The 17118-nt window shown below is 42.9% G+C and overlaps 1 protein-coding gene across 1 annotated transcript in view; it reads left to right on the plus strand.

The window, feature by feature from the left end:
- The first annotated feature begins 75 nt into the window (after window positions 1-75).
- The window catches only part of CHSY1 (chondroitin sulfate synthase 1), a 70157-nt gene continuing 53114 nt past the window's right edge, over window positions 76-17118 (plus strand). Inside the window, exons 1-2 of the mRNA XM_044918003.1 lie at window positions 76-320; window positions 14827-15322. Coding sequence (XP_044773938.1) covers window positions 76-320; window positions 14827-15322 — 741 coding nt within the window. The remainder of the gene's footprint in view (window positions 321-14826; window positions 15323-17118) is intronic.

Below are 17118 nucleotides of genomic sequence, written 5' to 3' on the forward strand. Positions count from 1 at the left end.
CGTGGGGCCAGAGGTGCGCCCCGCGCGCATCGCCGCGCGCCCCACGGGACTGGGAGGCCGCCGCGGCGGCATGTCATGCCCCGCGGTGCTGAGCTGAAGCGAGCGGGCCCGCGGCGCCGCGCCAGCCCCGAGGGCTGCCGGCCAGGGCAGGCGGCGGCGGCGGCTTCCCAGGCCGGCGGGGCGCGCGGCGATGCGCGCGGGGCGCACCTCTGGCCCCACGGCCCGGCCTCGGATGGCGGCCCGCGCGACCGGAACTTTCTTTTCGTGGGAGTCATGACCGCCCAGAAATACCTGCAGACCCGCGCCGTGGCCGCTTACAGGTGAGTCCCTGCTGCTAGGACGCCGAATCCTGTATCCAGCATCCTGGCGGGCGGCCCTGCCGGTACTCCCTTGGCTTGAGTCTTTGCCTGCTTTCCAGACCCGAAGCTCCCGGGGTTCCTGTGGGATCGGGGTGCCCCTTGGGCTATGGATGTCAGACATTGGAAGCAGAGGTCAGAGGCGGGATGGTGAATGCGACGCCCAAGAGTATGGGCTTTGGGGTCAGGTGGACCAGGTTGGCTCCCGTGGGTGTGGTCCTCAGCCTGACTTTGTGTAAGGCACTTTAGCTTTCTATGTCCAAGCCTTCTTCTTTGTTAAATGGATCTGACTGAACATATCTCCCTCATAAGGTTGTTGGGAAAACTCTTAGCACACAGTATCTGTGACAGTGGTGGCAGGGATGGTTATCGTTTGATTCTCTGAAATAGGCACCTTTGCTCTTGCAGAGCAAGAGCCAAGGTAAGTTAATCTGGTCAGAGCCCTTCCAGAGTATACTTGTAGATACCACTGGTAGAAGCACTCTCGTAAATGAAAGGGGATGCCCCCTACACGCTCGACCCCACCAGTCTGTTGAGTTAATGGAAAGAGAACCTTGGGAAAAGTAGTTCTTGGCCCATGGTAGGTTGGGGGTTAACTAGCTCAGTTTAGGGATGTGTGTGTGTTATCCAGTATCTGGGTCCTTGTTGGCCATATGAGTCATAAAAGTGGCTGGAATCATGTTCAGGATTAACAGAGGGATTAACTAAAACAACCTTTAGAAGGGCGATCATTTTGGAATAGCAGATTTGTATTGGAGTGAATTTGAGGTAGAAGGGTGTGGATCCAATAAAGGGATTTAATGGAACCTTGTACGTGTGAAGTACAGAAATGCTTACTGTATGGACAAGATTTGGGATTCATCCAGCCACAGAACAAACCAATGCAGGGAGGTCCTCTGAGAAGGAATTTGCAGAGCAGTCAGTGCTGAGCAAGGCCAAGCTGGTTGCTGTTGGTTCTTAATTTATAACCAGTACCTTTGAAACTTCGGCTTTTAAATTTAGTCCTGGTGTAAATGTCCAGGCATTAAATATGAAGGGAAAAACTTCTATGGATCTTTATTCCTCTAAGGGAGGAAGTACAGGATTGAAAAAGAAGACGAAAGAGCAATAAAGAATGTCAGCACTCTCAGTGCATCGACTCCCCATTCCTACATGTTTCTCTGAGGAACTTATTTAAGTCCAGAGTCCAGGTTCTGCCAGGAAGGAACCTGAAAACCTTAGAATGTAGCCACTTATTATAAATTTAGACTGTGTTAGTGATTGAGGAATCCCCAGCTGAAGATTTACTCCCAGATCTCCCATGATTTACCTGGAATTTTATGCAGATTGTTCTTTTTTGCCAAGAGGAATGGCTATATCTGAAATTGGGGATGAGCTGTATAAATTGTTTACAGAATGGTTTTGAAAGTAAGTCCACCTGACTGCCACTGGGTGACAAGCTCTGTGAAATCACAACTTTGGAGACGATTTTCAAAGTAGTTTGGACAAATACTAGATTGCCCACCAAACAGATATATTTTCTTGGGTTCAGAATCCGTATACACAAACCAGTAGGGGTCCTGGTACACCAGCAATACTCAGAAAATGTAACGCAAACTGGACCTACTCTTTTACACTTGGAGATGATCTTTTCCCTAAGCCCATGCTTGACACTCTTACTTTTGGTTTCCTTTTCCAAATCTCCTGCTTCATCTTTTTTGGATGTAGGATTTTTATCTCATTGTTTATTTTCTTTTAGACACTTAATGGAAAGTAGATACACAGTTTGTCCTCTGGCCCCAGTTCTTTCTTCTTTGTGACAACTCTGTCTTTCTGATAAAGGGAAAAACCCTTATGTGGAAACAATGTATCCTATCCAGGCATTCTGTTAGCTTTCCTGCAGCTCTTTTATCTCTTTAAGTCCCATTACTTGAAGCTTGGGGGTGGACTTAGCTTTTCCGTTATGATCCTCTGCTGCTCAGCCTGACAAACCTCTGTTTAGACCATTTGCAGGAGATGGCACAAGACGGTTTTAGTCTTTTTTTTTTTTTTAAAGATTTTATTTATTTATTTGAGATAGAAAGAATGAGAGATAGAGAGCATGAGAGGGAGGAGGATCAGAGGGAGAAGCAGACTGCCTGCTGAGCAGGGAGCCTGATGCGGGACTCGATCCTGGGACTCCAGGATCATGACCTGAGCTGGAAGGCAGTCGCTTAACCAACTGAGCCACCCAGGCGCCCCAAGATGGTTTTAGTCTTAAGGAACTTTTGGGGAAGGGCTGAATTGGGATGGAGGTTACAGTGTGTAACTTATGATTATGGCTGTGCTGTGCTTTGCAGCCCAGGCCGAAACTCCACACGCAGCTCTTAAAATGGAAATTGCACGCTGTTTGGCATAAAAGTCGGCTTGAATCTTACAGTGCGAGGTAGAACTCCAGTTTGGCACTGGGTGTGCTCAGTTTTACTTCTCTCCTAGAAAGCAAATTCATTCTTTACCTTAAGAAAAACTTTAACGTTTTTTAGTTTAGTTTTTTTTTTTTCTTTTTAAATAAAATTACTGTTTGGCTTTATGGGTTTAAGGAGATGCCAGCATTTTTAGTAAGATGGCGGTGTGGTGTACTTTTATGCTAAGATACTGAAAATGTCAGAATTTAGGTTTGGGGACTAGTAATTGTCTGAGATCCAGAAAGGAGCTATAAAGCCTTTGGGAAATTCAATGAGATAGGCTTGTCTGCACTAAAGTTAGTGCATTTTAATGCTGGAACAGCCCCATCATTGCAGACTTTTATTTTCTTAACCTGCCAAATGATTGAAATTGGGAGAGGAGCCACCAAGGAATGTTAGTGCAGCGACAGCTGATAGCATGCAAGAAACAGATTTTAAAACGCAGGCAAAACAAAACTCAAAAAGCGTAGCTGATCAGAGACTGAGCAGGGCTAGCTTCTTCCAAAGGCCTGAGCAGACACCATAGCTGTGAAGTTCATAGTAGTGATCCTGGTTCATAAAAATACTTTTACACTTAAGATTCATCCCTTTGTTCAACAAATACATACATGGCTCCTCTGGGTCCAGACTGTCAGGGACACAACGGTGAAGATGCTTGTTCTCATGGCGCTTGTGTTCTAGTGGGAGGCAAGACACTGAAAGAATTAATGATGGGTACTATGGAGAAAATAAAACAGGGTAGGGAAACGGTGGGGTGGTGTCTAGAGAACTTGGTATTTGGGCGGCAGTCTGATGGTGAGGAACTGGTTGCATGAATATCGTTGATGAGCGAGGGGGCAGAGGGAAGAGCTGGTGAGTTACAGACAGCAACCAACTTGGAAGGGAATAAACGAAGGCCAATAAGAGAAAGTGGACGAGGCCCGATAATGTCTGGTCTCATGGAATTTTATCCTAGATGAGTAAGAAAGCCTTTGGAGGGCTTAGACAGGAAAGGGAGGTGATGGCATTATGTCCTAAAAGTTAATTCTATCCATTGTGTGGAGACTGGATTGTAGGGAAGCAAGGAGATTTTAGGAGGTGGTCTGGCTGGAGGTGGGGGTGGCACAGGGTGGCTGTAGTAACAGTCACCATGGAGAGTCATGGAGAATTCCAGGGGATCTGCTGGAGCAGAGGTCAGGATGTGCTGATGGAACGCTGGTGAGTGGTGAGGCAAAGAAAAATCAACAGTGCCTTCTAAGGTCTTGCCCTGAAAGACAAGTGTGAGTGGGGAAGGAGGTGAGTCAGCAGGTTTGGTTTTGCACAGGACAAGTTTGAAGAAGGCTTTTAGACACACAAGTAGATGTATCCTTAGCTTTATAAATGTAATGAATTTACGAAGAGATTGAGAAAAGATTAACATTTGAGGTGGTTCCAGTGCTGGAGCTCTGAAGCTGTCTGAAGCTAAAATTGCCTGAGGGTTCTGGGTAGCTGGAGTTCTGCAAATACATAGAGAAATTTGTTTTGACTCATCTATAGAGTATTTGTATTCTCGGTAATTTCACTTCCAAATGGTACCGTGATTCCGCCAGAGGGATTTATTATGCCAGTTAGTAACAGATCATCAGAACCCCTGTGTTTTTGGTACTAGCCACAGTTCATATTATTTCCGTATTTTTTTCTTTGTTCTTAGTTTGATAGACAGGAATTCATGTAGTTCAGTTTTTACTTTTCTGATTTTAGGGTTACCCCCCACTCTGCTGCCCCAAGCTCAGAAAGTTAATGCCCTGGAGAGATTTTTAAAAGCAACATTTTTTTTTTTTCTCTAATTCTAGAAGGGGTAGAAATCATCTCAATCTCATTTTTTCCCCCAAACAGCACATTGTCTCAGCAGCATCTGTTGAATAGGCTCCCACTTCCCTACCAATATGAAATGCCATCTTCATCATACTCAAAATTCCTGGGTATGTTTTTGGACTTCTTATTCTGTTCCACTGATCTTTCTCTCTGTTCTTATGCCAGTACCACCCATTGAAATGATTGGAAGTTGAATAATTTTTTAATATCCGGTAGACAAGTTCCTCTTTGTTCCGCTTCTGCTTCAAACATTTCTTGGCTACACTTACCTGTTCTTGCTGGGAGAGTTTTGATACCATTCAGGTTTTCTTTTTAATTAATGGTTTGATAAAAAAGAAAAAAAACATGCATACTTTGCTTTTTAGTCCTTTCTTATGCCCAGAACTCTAAGCTAATCCAACACCTTTCATTTGTCTTGGTTCTTACCTCCCCTGGGCTGAAGATGGGGAACCGTTTTGTTCTTTCTTTACTTTCTCAGAGGAAAGCGGTGGATGGTTTACCCTTCTTTGCCCTGGGAGTGATAAAGGGCACCATTAAAGATTAGCATCAGTCTATAGGGAACTGTGGGAAGAAAGTTTGAGAAACACTAGCTGTAGCTATAGGAATCTCATTGCAAGATGTTGTAGTAGTTAATGGCCTTTTCCGAATGCTTTCAGTGAAGGCACACTGTTTTTTTACCAACCTTAATGAGCAAATCTCAGAGTTCCTTTTCTTATTCTTGAACTCAGTAAACCATGCTTATCTTGAAAACAGTTTAGAGCAGTACTTTCTCAGATAGAATTCAGTTTGGCAAAAACTTACTGACTGCCTTCTATAATCTGAATAATCGACCTGTAAATGAACTTTTGGAGCACAACCCAGTTCACGTTGTGAATTACCTAAGATGACTGGAGGACTATGTGGTCCTGAACGTGAGTTTAGTTTTCTGTGTCATGGTTCCAGATCTCTTGATGCCCTCAAATAGTTAGAATATTCCAAGGATAGCTGTGGTTGTAAGGAGAAGTTTATACATGGTTGTGTTTTCATCACATGGCTGTGTTTTCATCACATGGCTAGTTTCACTTCCTTGGCCATTCATTAAGCTGCTCTGTATTGAAAACGGATTAATAATTCTATCCTGGCAGGGTTTGTCTTCTAGGGAGGGAAAGAAATGGTAATACTGATGATGAGGGCCTACAGGGTGCCTGGACCAACTGCTGTGGGGACACAGAACAAAGAGGCCCCGCACAGTTTACAAGGGGATCAGGAAAGGCCTCACCCACACTCCTGCCCCCTCTCCCTCACTTAGTCTTGAAGGATGCATAGGAGTTTTCGAGGCAGAGACAACAGATTCCTGGAAACATGGAATAGCAGGAAGTAGTGAAGGAACAAGGGGATTGTGCGTTTTGAGCCTGGGATCTGAAATTTAACATTTCCTCTAGAATTTTTCAAAGGGATTTAAATATGTGCTCAAAGATGTATGTATGAAGTGGAAATTCCAAGTATCTTTGGTGTCCTGCATTAGGAACTGTGGACCATAATTGATTTCACTGATTTATCCATACTGTGATCTGCTTCTCTAGTCATAAAAAATGATGTGGCTGAAATATGTTTACTGAAATGAAGAGAGATTCACAATATAGTTAAATTAAGCAAGAGTAGGTTATAAAATTGTATTCCGGGTATGAAGCTACTCTTGTTTAAAATCAAACAAAATAAACTTATGTGTTTGTGTAGCATAGAAAAGAAACTATGAAAATATACACACAGTGATGCTGAATTATTTTTCGTATTCTTCTTGGCCCTTTTCTATACTTTCGAGTTTTTCTGCAGTGAACAATTATTTTGTAGTAAAGCTAAAGAACTAGGTTTTAAAAAAAAAAAGGAGGAGGAGGAGGAGAGGACAGCTCTTGGAAGGAAATGGGAGTGCAGTTTTGAGTGTGTTAAATTGTAGGTAGCGACCCGCAACACTGCTGGTGCCCTGAGGCTTGGGTACGAGGGTCATTCTTGTTTCAGTAAGTAACAGTTAATCCTGTCCTGATAAAGTGTTATTTTTCCTTAGTTCCATAACTTCTCAATTCCAGGTAGTACTTGGGAGAATCAGGTGACAGCATTTTTAATGTGAGGGCCCTGGCTTCCACACACGAATGTAAATATTCACTGTCTCCATCTGTTGTGCATGGGGATGGAATTGGGGGGAACAAGACATTTAGGTATGATTTAAAAGTAGTGAAGCTGTGCATCTACTCACCTTAATTCAGTGTCCTTTCTAAAACCTGCATAGCTATGGTATTCGTTCTGTAACCAAGTACCTTGGTTTGTGGTTGATTAAAAAGAAGAAGGTGGGGACACAGAACAGGGGCACCTGGGTGGCTCAGTGAGTTAAGTGTCTGCCTTTGGCTCAGGTCATGATCCCAGGGTCCTGGGATGGAGACCCGCCTGCGTGGAGCCTGCTTCTCCCTCTCGCTTTGCCACTTCCCTGCTCATGGACCACCGCCCCCCAAAATAAATAAAATCTTAAAAAAAAAAGGTGTATTCTGTTCTGATTTGATGTCAACCCTAGGTTTGCAAACCCCAAACCTGAGGATTATTGAAAATATAGTTGCTAATGGCATTAAAACAGTTGCTTTGTAAGTTGAGCCTAGGTGTGAAGGCTGCTTTCTTGTTGGAATTTTTTTCTGTGTGTTTCTTACCTACTGCTGGAAAGTGATTGGGCAGAATTTACAGTAGTGAAGGGACCCAAAGGGAATGAGGGTTTCAGAAGTTACCTTTGGAGTAGAGTCTTCCGACCTTCAATTAAATCCAGCTTAGACTCTGAAGACGTGTCCTCAACAGACAGGTTTCTGCAAGGAAGAGACACAGTGGAAGTGGCTGAAGTGGGTGTAAAGCTGCTCTCCTCTTCTGGGATGACTATTTTCTCAGCCTTCTCAGTGGAGGAGGGACTGCAAAGGAAATGTGGGTGATAACCTGGAAATAAGTGTGCAGGATGAAAAAGCCAGCGGAGGCTTTAGAATCAGATCCCGTTTGCGTTCTGGCTTCAACATTTATTAGCTTTATGATCTTGGGAAATTATTTACTTAGGTTTGTGCCTCAGTCTCATCTGTAAAATGTGGGTAACAATACCTCACACCCTGCATAGAACTGTCATAGGCTGAGTTTCTTATTCCCTCAGTGCAGTACCCCGCACCAGGTAACTGCTCGGTTGAAGGGTGACTATGGGCTGCTCTTAAGTGGGTGGATACCAGGAAGTGCCTTGATACAGAAAGACTGACACGCAAAAGGGGTCGGCCAAAGTAGGTTCAGGGTGGTTTTATTGTTTGCATTAAACAACACTTTTTGTTGCTGCTGTTTTGTGTGTGTGTGTGTTTTGCTTAGAATTAAATTAGAAACGAATTTTGTTCATGCATGATTTAGTTGCATATTTACACTTTTAAGTGTAGAGGAGCAAAATAGAAACTATATAAGGTTGCTCTCCAACTTCGGAAAAGTATCATGAGACCAGAATTTACCTTCTATTATTAACACTCCAAATTTTAATTTTTAGGTTTCAAAGAGGGCGTTTTTGTGGTCTGTACTGTTGTTGAGTATTTCCACTGTTTGCTGTGAATCTGGGCTCAAAGGGCAGGTTGCTGGTAGCCCTTAATACCTTGGAACTGCCTCTGGGGCTAGTGCCCAGGCCATTGTTGAGGTGGGAAGCTGTAATCCACCCGCCAGCGGCTTTATTGAGGGGAAAGAAGTCTTAATGCTTGCTTTCACCTTAAGTCCACTTTTTAGGATTAATGGTAAAGAGTATAATTTGATTTTTCTTCAAAAAATTTTCTCTGCACCATTTGTGATTTCTGTTCTATTTCCCACCTACTTCCAAAAAGAATTGAGATTGTTCACATCATAAGGTTACACAGTAAGACAGTTAAAGACTTTAAAAGAGGAAACCATGTATCCGGAAACCACATAAGGGGAAGGGAAACCAGCTAAGTATGCTTGTTCCTCATACCAACACAGGACAGAGTTAATGAAGTGAATAATGCTTACAGCATCCTGCCAGAGGGCATTCCTTCGGCTCCAGGAGAAGTCTTGAGTCATCACTTGGTAGCCTGGGAAGACCTCTTGAGTTTTCCCAAGGCCTGATCAAGTTCAAGTGCATGGCTGCTCTGACTGGCACCAAAGAACTGTCCTCCATGTACTTTTTTGGGAGGATGATGAGCTCAGACTGCTGCTCCATCACATTTGTGCTTCCTATAAGGATGCTCACTACATGTGCCCTGCTTTGCCCATCATGGACCCCGGGGGAGAAATTTCTGTCAGGTCTTAGTATCTGGAATAGTCCTTTCCCTTAACCCTGAGCAGTGGGACATAGTCCTGCGACATCTCTTGGTTGCCTGCTGGTTGGGGCCCACCATTAGCAGACGGAGAGACCACGTGATGGCTATTGGTCTCACTGTGTGGGCGCCCTCCTTCAGGGTGGCATCTGTTCAGAGGACTCCAGTTGGTTCCGTGTTTCTTTCCCATGGGCATAGAGCTGAGCAGGCAGCCCCTACCAGGATTTCGTCCTCCCTGGGACCCATACTGGGACCCCGCTCTGATTTCTCTACTTTTGTTTTTCTTTGGCCTTATTTTCTTTCTCATGTTTTTGTGCTGTATGCCTTTTGGTTAAGTTATCTTAAATCTTTTCTGTTACACGGAAGAATATAAATATATACCTTTAATTCCTATTATCTATTAGTTCTGCAAGGGGAAAAAATGATATTTTCCCTTCCATGACTCCAAATTCTGAGATGATTTGATCATATGAGTCCTTTCGAACTGTCTGACAATATATTTAATTGTGATTTTGGGGAAATCACAGAAGATCTCCCCTTTTTTACTAGTAAAAATCACTGTAGCTATTAAAATTCAGAAAATGTGAAAATACTCAATCTTACTCCTTTTTTTTTTTAGTTTTTGTCCATTGGATAGAAAAAAATGTTTATTACAAAAGTAGAATTTTCTGATGTCAAATCTTTTCTTTGGGTGCTTTTTAGTGTAAAGTTTTTCTACAGATTAAAAAAAAAAACCTATCTGTTGCAGAAAATTTAGAAAATGTAGAAAATAGGAAGAAAATTAGATGTCTTCTGATCCTCCGTCCAAAAATAACCATAGTAAACACTTTGGGGTAAAGTTGTAAAATATTTTATTTTTGTATGTGTACTTTTGTTCCCTTAATAGCACACATCACAGGGATGTACTCTTACTTGCTTGTTAAACTTAGCCATGTATTATGAACGTGTACTTAGGACAGGAGTCATGCTGTAGATGCAGTTTTGTACGGAAACGTATATTACGTAGCTTTTCTTAAAATGATAACTGAACAGAAAGGGAGACTATGTGAAGTCCTGAGTCAGCAAAGGCATTCCTTAGCGAAGCTAATATTGTCCAGCTGCATCTGTGATTTAACTCGGTGTAGGGATAGCGTTTAGAGGCCTGGAGGAAAAGATGATAGCTTGCTTGGCTCTCTCAAATTTCAGTTGTCTTATCTGTGCTTTAGCAAGAGTTGGTTATCAGTGCATTGAAAATTGGGCTTGCTGGCAAGGGCCTCTGCAAGTGTTCTGCGGTTTCAATTAAGGGAGAACTCTTTGCTCCCGGTAACAAACTTGTCAATGGCAAAGTTGACATTTGCTTATGAAAATAAGGGGCTCGACCTGTTTCTGTCACGGAAGGAGGGCCAGCTTGCTTCTTCAGCCGTGTCGCCTTTACTTCTTTCCCATTATTAAGCCACTCCCCCAGGTCCCCCAGGATGGTGAATCACGATTTCTGTTCCAGAACACTCTTAACTTTTCTGGGAGCTCTTGAAGCCAAAGGTACCCTACATGAAAAGATCATAATTTCTTAAGATTGGAGGATTTACAGAAACTTCATTTTGAGAGATTTCCCTCAAACCACCAGTCATTTAGAACAGAAAAGGGCAGCTTGAGGTTTTTCCCTGGGTTACCTAAAAAGGAAAAGATAATAACTGGGTGGAGTTACCATAAAACTGCAGAGAGGCTTTTAAGGATGGTTTGAGGTTAGATTGTCTGTTTTTAAAATTAATTGGTTTCTCTTCTTGGACAAATTACATGATTTCAAGTCACAGTTTAGGCATTAATCGCCTCCACGATGGCGGTTCTGTTAGCACTTGCTTTGCATGTTCTGTCTGCTGGGCCGAGGAGGGGCCCAGACGAAAATGCATGTCGATGCTCAGTCTAATAGGAAGGATTCTGGTGTTTAGAAGTGAGAACAGTTTTAAAAGTTAAAGTCTCACTGGGCTTCTTCTGCCCTAACGTTGTCTAAGATGGACTGTAAAACAGAATTCTCAGAGATCGCTTGAGGGTCAGGTTTTTAGCCAGACTTGGGAGGGGTGGCCTTCTCCCTGATGCCTCCACAGGCCGGTGTGTGAGCCTGTGACCGACCGCTGCAGGTTCAGCCCACACTCCCCTGCGCCCTTTGTTTTCTCTTTCACTGTCTTACTTCATTTGCACGCTCCTGTCTTCCTTAATAAGTCACACTCACATAAAGCTTCCTGCATGCCGGGTCGACGTCTGAGCCCTTTAGATAGAAGAACCCACCTGCCCTCACAGCAACCCTGTAAGGCAGGTAGCGTTATTATCCCCGGCTTACGGACAGGGAAAGGGAGGTACACAGTGGCTTATCCCAAAGTGGAGCCAGGACTCTCACCCCAAAAACCTGATTCCAGAACCCATGCTCTTAACCATCACCCTGTGTGTTGTCTCTTGAGTAGGTTGTTCTTTTGAAGGCAGACATTGTCTTACCCAGCCCATGTCTCAGATAATGTCATGGTGCTTTAATATCTTAATGGCTTCTGGGGTTGGCTACTTCTGTATTTACTGTTTCGAACTTGGTCTGTTTTATTGATCACATTTTAGTTCAGAAGCAATTGGGTAGAAGCTAAAGTTAGGCTGATGTTATTCGCTATTCATGTATAATCAATTATGAGACTATTTATAACTTAGATTTCAGGAGTACTGTGAATGGTAGTATATTTTAACTCCATCATGCCTGTGAATTTTACCTCTTAATATTTGTTTTCTGGTTGTGGTTTGATTAAGTCGGGTTCTTTCTGCATGTAGGAATGGTAGGAAATGGTAATGTGTCTTATGGAAAGTGGTAAGAAGCTCACTTGGAAATGTCTCAGAGACAAATGATTTCTGCGCATGTGTGTGTGTACGCACACATGACACTTTAAGTCACTTTTTTCATGCGAGTGAGCAGGATGTATTGACTTATTGTATGTGCCAACTACTGAAATTAATTACTTTTTCAAAGAATTGTTGTGATTGCCAAACACAAATCATTTCTACTGAAGGAAGGAGTCAGAGGCTCCTTGACCTGGTTGGGGGTCCTCTTGGTACATCTTCATTGTCACCAACTTCCTGGGGTTGGGAAGCCCTCTCCCCTCTAGATTACCACGTGAGAAGGGGGTCTTTAGGTTATTACACATTCTGTGTAGATTGTAGTTCATTCTCATTTTTAAAGAGACTTGTCTCTTTATGGGAAGGGTTGGTTTCTCTTTAAATTGCCCCATTCCTGCCACGTTTACTTTTCATCCTTTTCTTTCAGGAGCTTATCCTTGGTGAAAATGAAGTATAGTACGTGGTATAGCATCTGGAGTCCCATCAGGTTCCATACATGCCGAATTCTTCGTTAGAGAGTTTTGTGAAAGGCATAAGACTCCATAGGTCCATTTTAAATCCATAGGCATTAAGGGAAAAAACATTACTGCTACTGGCTTACATCATTCTAAGATGTACATTTTCCCCCCAAATTTAACATCGCTGAAATCAGGAAGCATTTTACAGTTGCTGGCATTATGTGATTATGATTGGCACTTTTTTCCTTTGTTATTGGTACAAAAAACAGTGGTGTATCTTATAGTCATCCTACCTTTAATGAAAAACGATATGGATGTAGTCCTCAGATTTTTCGAGAAGCATGTTTGGCAGAAAGTTCATCGAATTCTTCCTCTGCTCGAATGAGAGAAGTTTGAAGTCATTTTGTATTCTTTACATTTGGGCTAGGAATTGAATTAAAAGCCAGTAATTGCTTTTTAAGTGCCTCATTGTAGATCATTTATAAAATTACAAAAATAATACTGTGCTTTAGAAATTTAGTTTTGCAGATGAAAAAGTTCTAGAGACAGTGGGTGGTGATGTTGAAGAACAATGTATGTGAATGTGCTTAATGCCACTGAACATTATGCTTAAAAAATGGTAAAATGGTAAATTTCAAGTTATGTATATTTTATCACAGTTAAATTTTTTTCCAAGAAAAAGTAATATTGTACTTATAAAAATTTTCCTCAATTTAGAGAGAACACAGAATAAAGAAAGTTCTTTTTATGCCCTTCCCCGCCCTTCCCATTTCCCTACTTCTGTACCCCTTCACCAGAGGTTTGGTGTGTATCTTTTTCAACTATTTCTCTCCCTAAGACTTTCCATTTAAGAGATGTGTGGTTTTCATTGACCCGTCAAGTTCACTTTTCACCACAATACATGTAATTGTAACAGATAAGTAAAATAAAAACATATTGGGGAGAATATCACCTGGGAAGGGTCCTTTTTTGATCTTATTAGGGCTAAATTGACTGCTTCATTTATATTCTGGGATGTTTTTCCTAGAAGTAGTCTGTGTAAGTGCATTTTGGAGCCGGACTACTTCTAGTATAAAGAAAGCGTAGGGACAGATGTAACATGATGGCCTTAAATCAGTTGTTCAGCAGCAGGTTCCTGACTTTCTTCTCCCGCCGTGGGGGGAGCAGTTACCCTTGATGACTGTCGTGTCTGCTGCTGCAGCAGTTCCCTCCTGGTGGCCTCAGCCGGCTCCTCACCCCTGAGGACTGTGGAAAGCACGGCTGCTGCCCCATTCCTTCCTAGCTTGTACCGCGTGAGGGCCCCAGCTCTAGGGGGCCTGCTCCCCTCGTGGCAACCCACCCTGTCCCCAGATACCACTTTCTGGGCCCGTTTCTCATCCCTGACGTTCACCCCTGTGTCGGGGAAGCATTCTCTGTGCTGTGTGTCTAGTTCTTTCTGTATGCTCTCTAAGTAGGCTGTGTGCCTTTCTTTCAGGGTGCTTGTTTTAGTTCATACTGATAAGTACACTGGTGTGTGACTGCCTTGATAAACGTCTCTCTCTCCTGATGACAGCTCCATGAGTTGGCGTCTGTGTTTTGCTCACTCTGCATCCCCCCTGGCCTTGCACATACTTGGTACTTGATGTGCGTTCAAAGAAGCTTTGTTGAATGAAGAATTTGATTTTTTTTTTTTTTTTATTTGAGAGAGAGAATGAGAGAGAGAGAGCACATGAGAGGGGGGAGGGTCAGAGGGAGAAGCAGACTCCCTGCTGAGCAGGGAGCCCGATGCGGGGCCCGATGCGGGACTCGATCCCGGGACTCCAGGATCGTGACCTGAGCCGAAGGCAGTCGCCTAACCAACTGAGCCACCCAGGCGCCCCTGAAGAATTTGATTTTTTAAAAATTTAATTTTATTTAAATTCAGTTTAATTAACATAGAGTGTATTATTAGTTTCAGAGGTAGAGTGCAGTGATTCATCAGTTGCATAGAACACCCAGTGCTCGTTGCATCACGTGCCCTCCTTAAGGCCCATCACCCAGTTACCCCTCCCCCTGCTCTCTTCCAGCAACCCTCAGTCTGTTTCCTGTAGTTAAGAGTCTCTTATGGCTTGTCTGCCTCTCGGACTTCGTCTTATTTTATTATGCTGAGCAAAAAAAGTCCATTAGAGAGAAACAGTTATCATATGATTTCACTCATATGTGGAATTTAAGAAACAAAACCAGAGGATCATAGGGGAAGAGAGGAAAAAATAAAAAAAAGAATTTGATTTTTAATTGTCTTATAGAGTGGAGGAGTTTGTGGGTAGGGACTTGATGAGTATCAGAAAATTAACCTGGAGATCTAGACCTTGGTGCCCTGCCAATTTGGTTTTCAGCCATGGCTAAAATTTAGTTATCCTGGAAATATTTTAACACTTCATCATTATTTTTTGTTGGGGTTCTTTTGAAAGTGAATTTGGGCTTTGCAATACCCCGTAGCCTGGGCTTCTGTTAAGGGGAAGCAAGCAGATCAAGTAGCTTTTTATCATTCCTTTTGAACACACAGTGATTCAGCATGAGTAGATATGGGAATTTCTGGAAATGAGAAGCTTGAAATAAACTGTTCTCTCACGGATACTTATTTTAATTCCAGAACATGGTCCAAGACAATTCCTGGGAAAGTCGAATTCTTCTCTAGTGAGGGTTCAGACACATCGATACCAATCCCGATCGTGCCGCTGCGGGGCGTGGACGACTCCTACCCACCCCAGAAGAAGTCTTTCATGATGCTCAAGTACATGCATGACCACTACCTGGACAAGTATGAATGGTTTATGAGAGCAGATGATGACGTGTATATCAAAGGAGACCGTCTGGAGAATTTTCTGAGGAGTTTGAATAGCAGTGAGCCCCTCTTTCTCGGGCAGACAGGACTGGGCACCACGGAAGAAATGGGGAAACTGGCCCTGGAACCTGGTGAGAACTTCTGCATGGGGGGGCCCGGTGTGATCATGAGCCGGGAGGTTCTCCGGAGAATGGTACCACACATTGGAAAGTGTCTCCGGGAAATGTACACTACTCACGAGGACGTGGAGGTGGGAAGATGTGTCCGGAGGTTTGCAGGGGTGCAGTGTGTCTGGTCTTACGAGGTAAGAAAAGAAAAAAAAAAAAAAATCTGTTAATCACATTATTAGTTCCAAACCAATCATAGGAAATGATTGAATAGCAGTGAGCTCAAGCCTTCTTTAAGGCTTGAAGTTGATATGAAGGTATTGTACATTTTTACCTGAGTTTCTTAAAATTTGAATTCCCTCTTTGTATCTTGCATCCTTCATTTTTAGGACATACCTTCGATACTTTTGTCCTGATACCTTAGTTAAAAAATAATGGCATTTGGAGCCCAAAGAAACGATATGGTTCACTGTAGGTAACAGTGGTATTTTCATGATCGTCCAGAAAATTCATCTAAACTGACTTCTGCTGATTCTGCAGGTGTGATTGCAAGTGTGTCAGCTTTCCCTGTCCCTGTTCTCCCGAAGGCCTGACTTTTCTCATCTGGTCACGATGACCCACACAGTTTTGAAGCTCAGCATGTTTAGAATTCATAAAATGAATAATGATTAAAAAAAACCAAGCCAGTTGCATTTGACTTTGCATTTATTTTAAACCTTGACTTTTTAGACAGTTATTTGTAACCTGTAAGTTTGCAACACGGTTGTTCTTTTCAGAATAGTTGGTGGGCAGTCTCTGAGTTATCTTGACACCAAGTGCAATTTTTTGTAGGAAGTCTACTTGGAGATGTTTTCTCTTTAAATGTTCTCGAGAACATGAGTTAGCTTTTGACTTTTCTCTGTTTTTATTGGCAGATGTGCACCTCTTGCCCGCAGTTAAAGATCTGATGTTAGAGTGGAAAAAATTATTTAGGTTGTGTTGTGTTTAGACTGATAAACTACCGATAGTTGTGAGGAACAGAGGGAGTTTGCAGACCCTTGCCTAAGAAAAAGAAACACACTTTCTGTTGTAAACTGTTAGCTTTTGTTATGAGTTAATTTTCTAAAGCGCTTGAATGAAGAAAGAGTATTCTTGCCAGTACTTGCCTTCCCCCCACAGACTTGCTTTTAAAGGTTTCCTAATAACTGTTTCTTTCGTTTGAACTCTCAGAGAAGTGGACATTTTCAAGAATACAGGAAGTAGTTTTCATGTTCATTTCTAATTTTATAAAAGATACATTTTAAATCTCAAATGTGATTTGAGTGAAACCTCTGATCTCTATGGGTCTCCCCCCCCCCCCACCTCCCGTGCACGGAGGATTGGTCACTGGATTGGGGGGGGGGTGCGGAATCTCTGTTGTCACGGATTTTTGCAGCGAGGAAAGCTCTTTGGGGATGTCATGCAGTTTCCAGCAGAATACAAAAGGCAGTGTTTCTGCATTTTCCCCATTCTTAATTTAGTAGTTAAAACCTTAACATGTTTCATTATGGTTAAAACATGCAGTGCCTTGTGTATTTTGGAATGTTTTACGATATCCCTGATCTCTGCGAAGCTAGCCCTCCTGCTGGAATTGTAGAGGATAGGCCTACCTTTGAGAGAGAATTAAAAAAAAAAAAAAGTCTTCGCATTGTAGTGCCGTTACATCTTACATTACATACTGCTAGATAGACAACAGCAGAGCTGGTATCTTGTTTATCAAGAACTCTGACCTAGTGTTAGCGCCCAGATGTGGTCAGAAAGTATTGTCCTGGGGCTGCCAGGGTTGGGAGATAGTTTCAGGGCTGTTTTCACCCTGTTATCTTGTAATAACCGAAATTCTCTCAGGCCCGAAGTTGGGATGCTGGAAATCATCCTTTCTGGACACTGGGAGCCACCTCTTTGTCTGGAGGCACCTGGCAAAGGGATCTGGTGGAGGAGGGAGCTCCCTCCCTGGGTGGTTCCCATCCCTGCCTAG

This window comes from Neomonachus schauinslandi, chromosome 9 (genome assembly GCF_002201575.2).
Source record: "Neomonachus schauinslandi chromosome 9, ASM220157v2, whole genome shotgun sequence".
Classification (NCBI taxonomy): domain Eukaryota; kingdom Metazoa; phylum Chordata; class Mammalia; order Carnivora; family Phocidae; genus Neomonachus; species Neomonachus schauinslandi.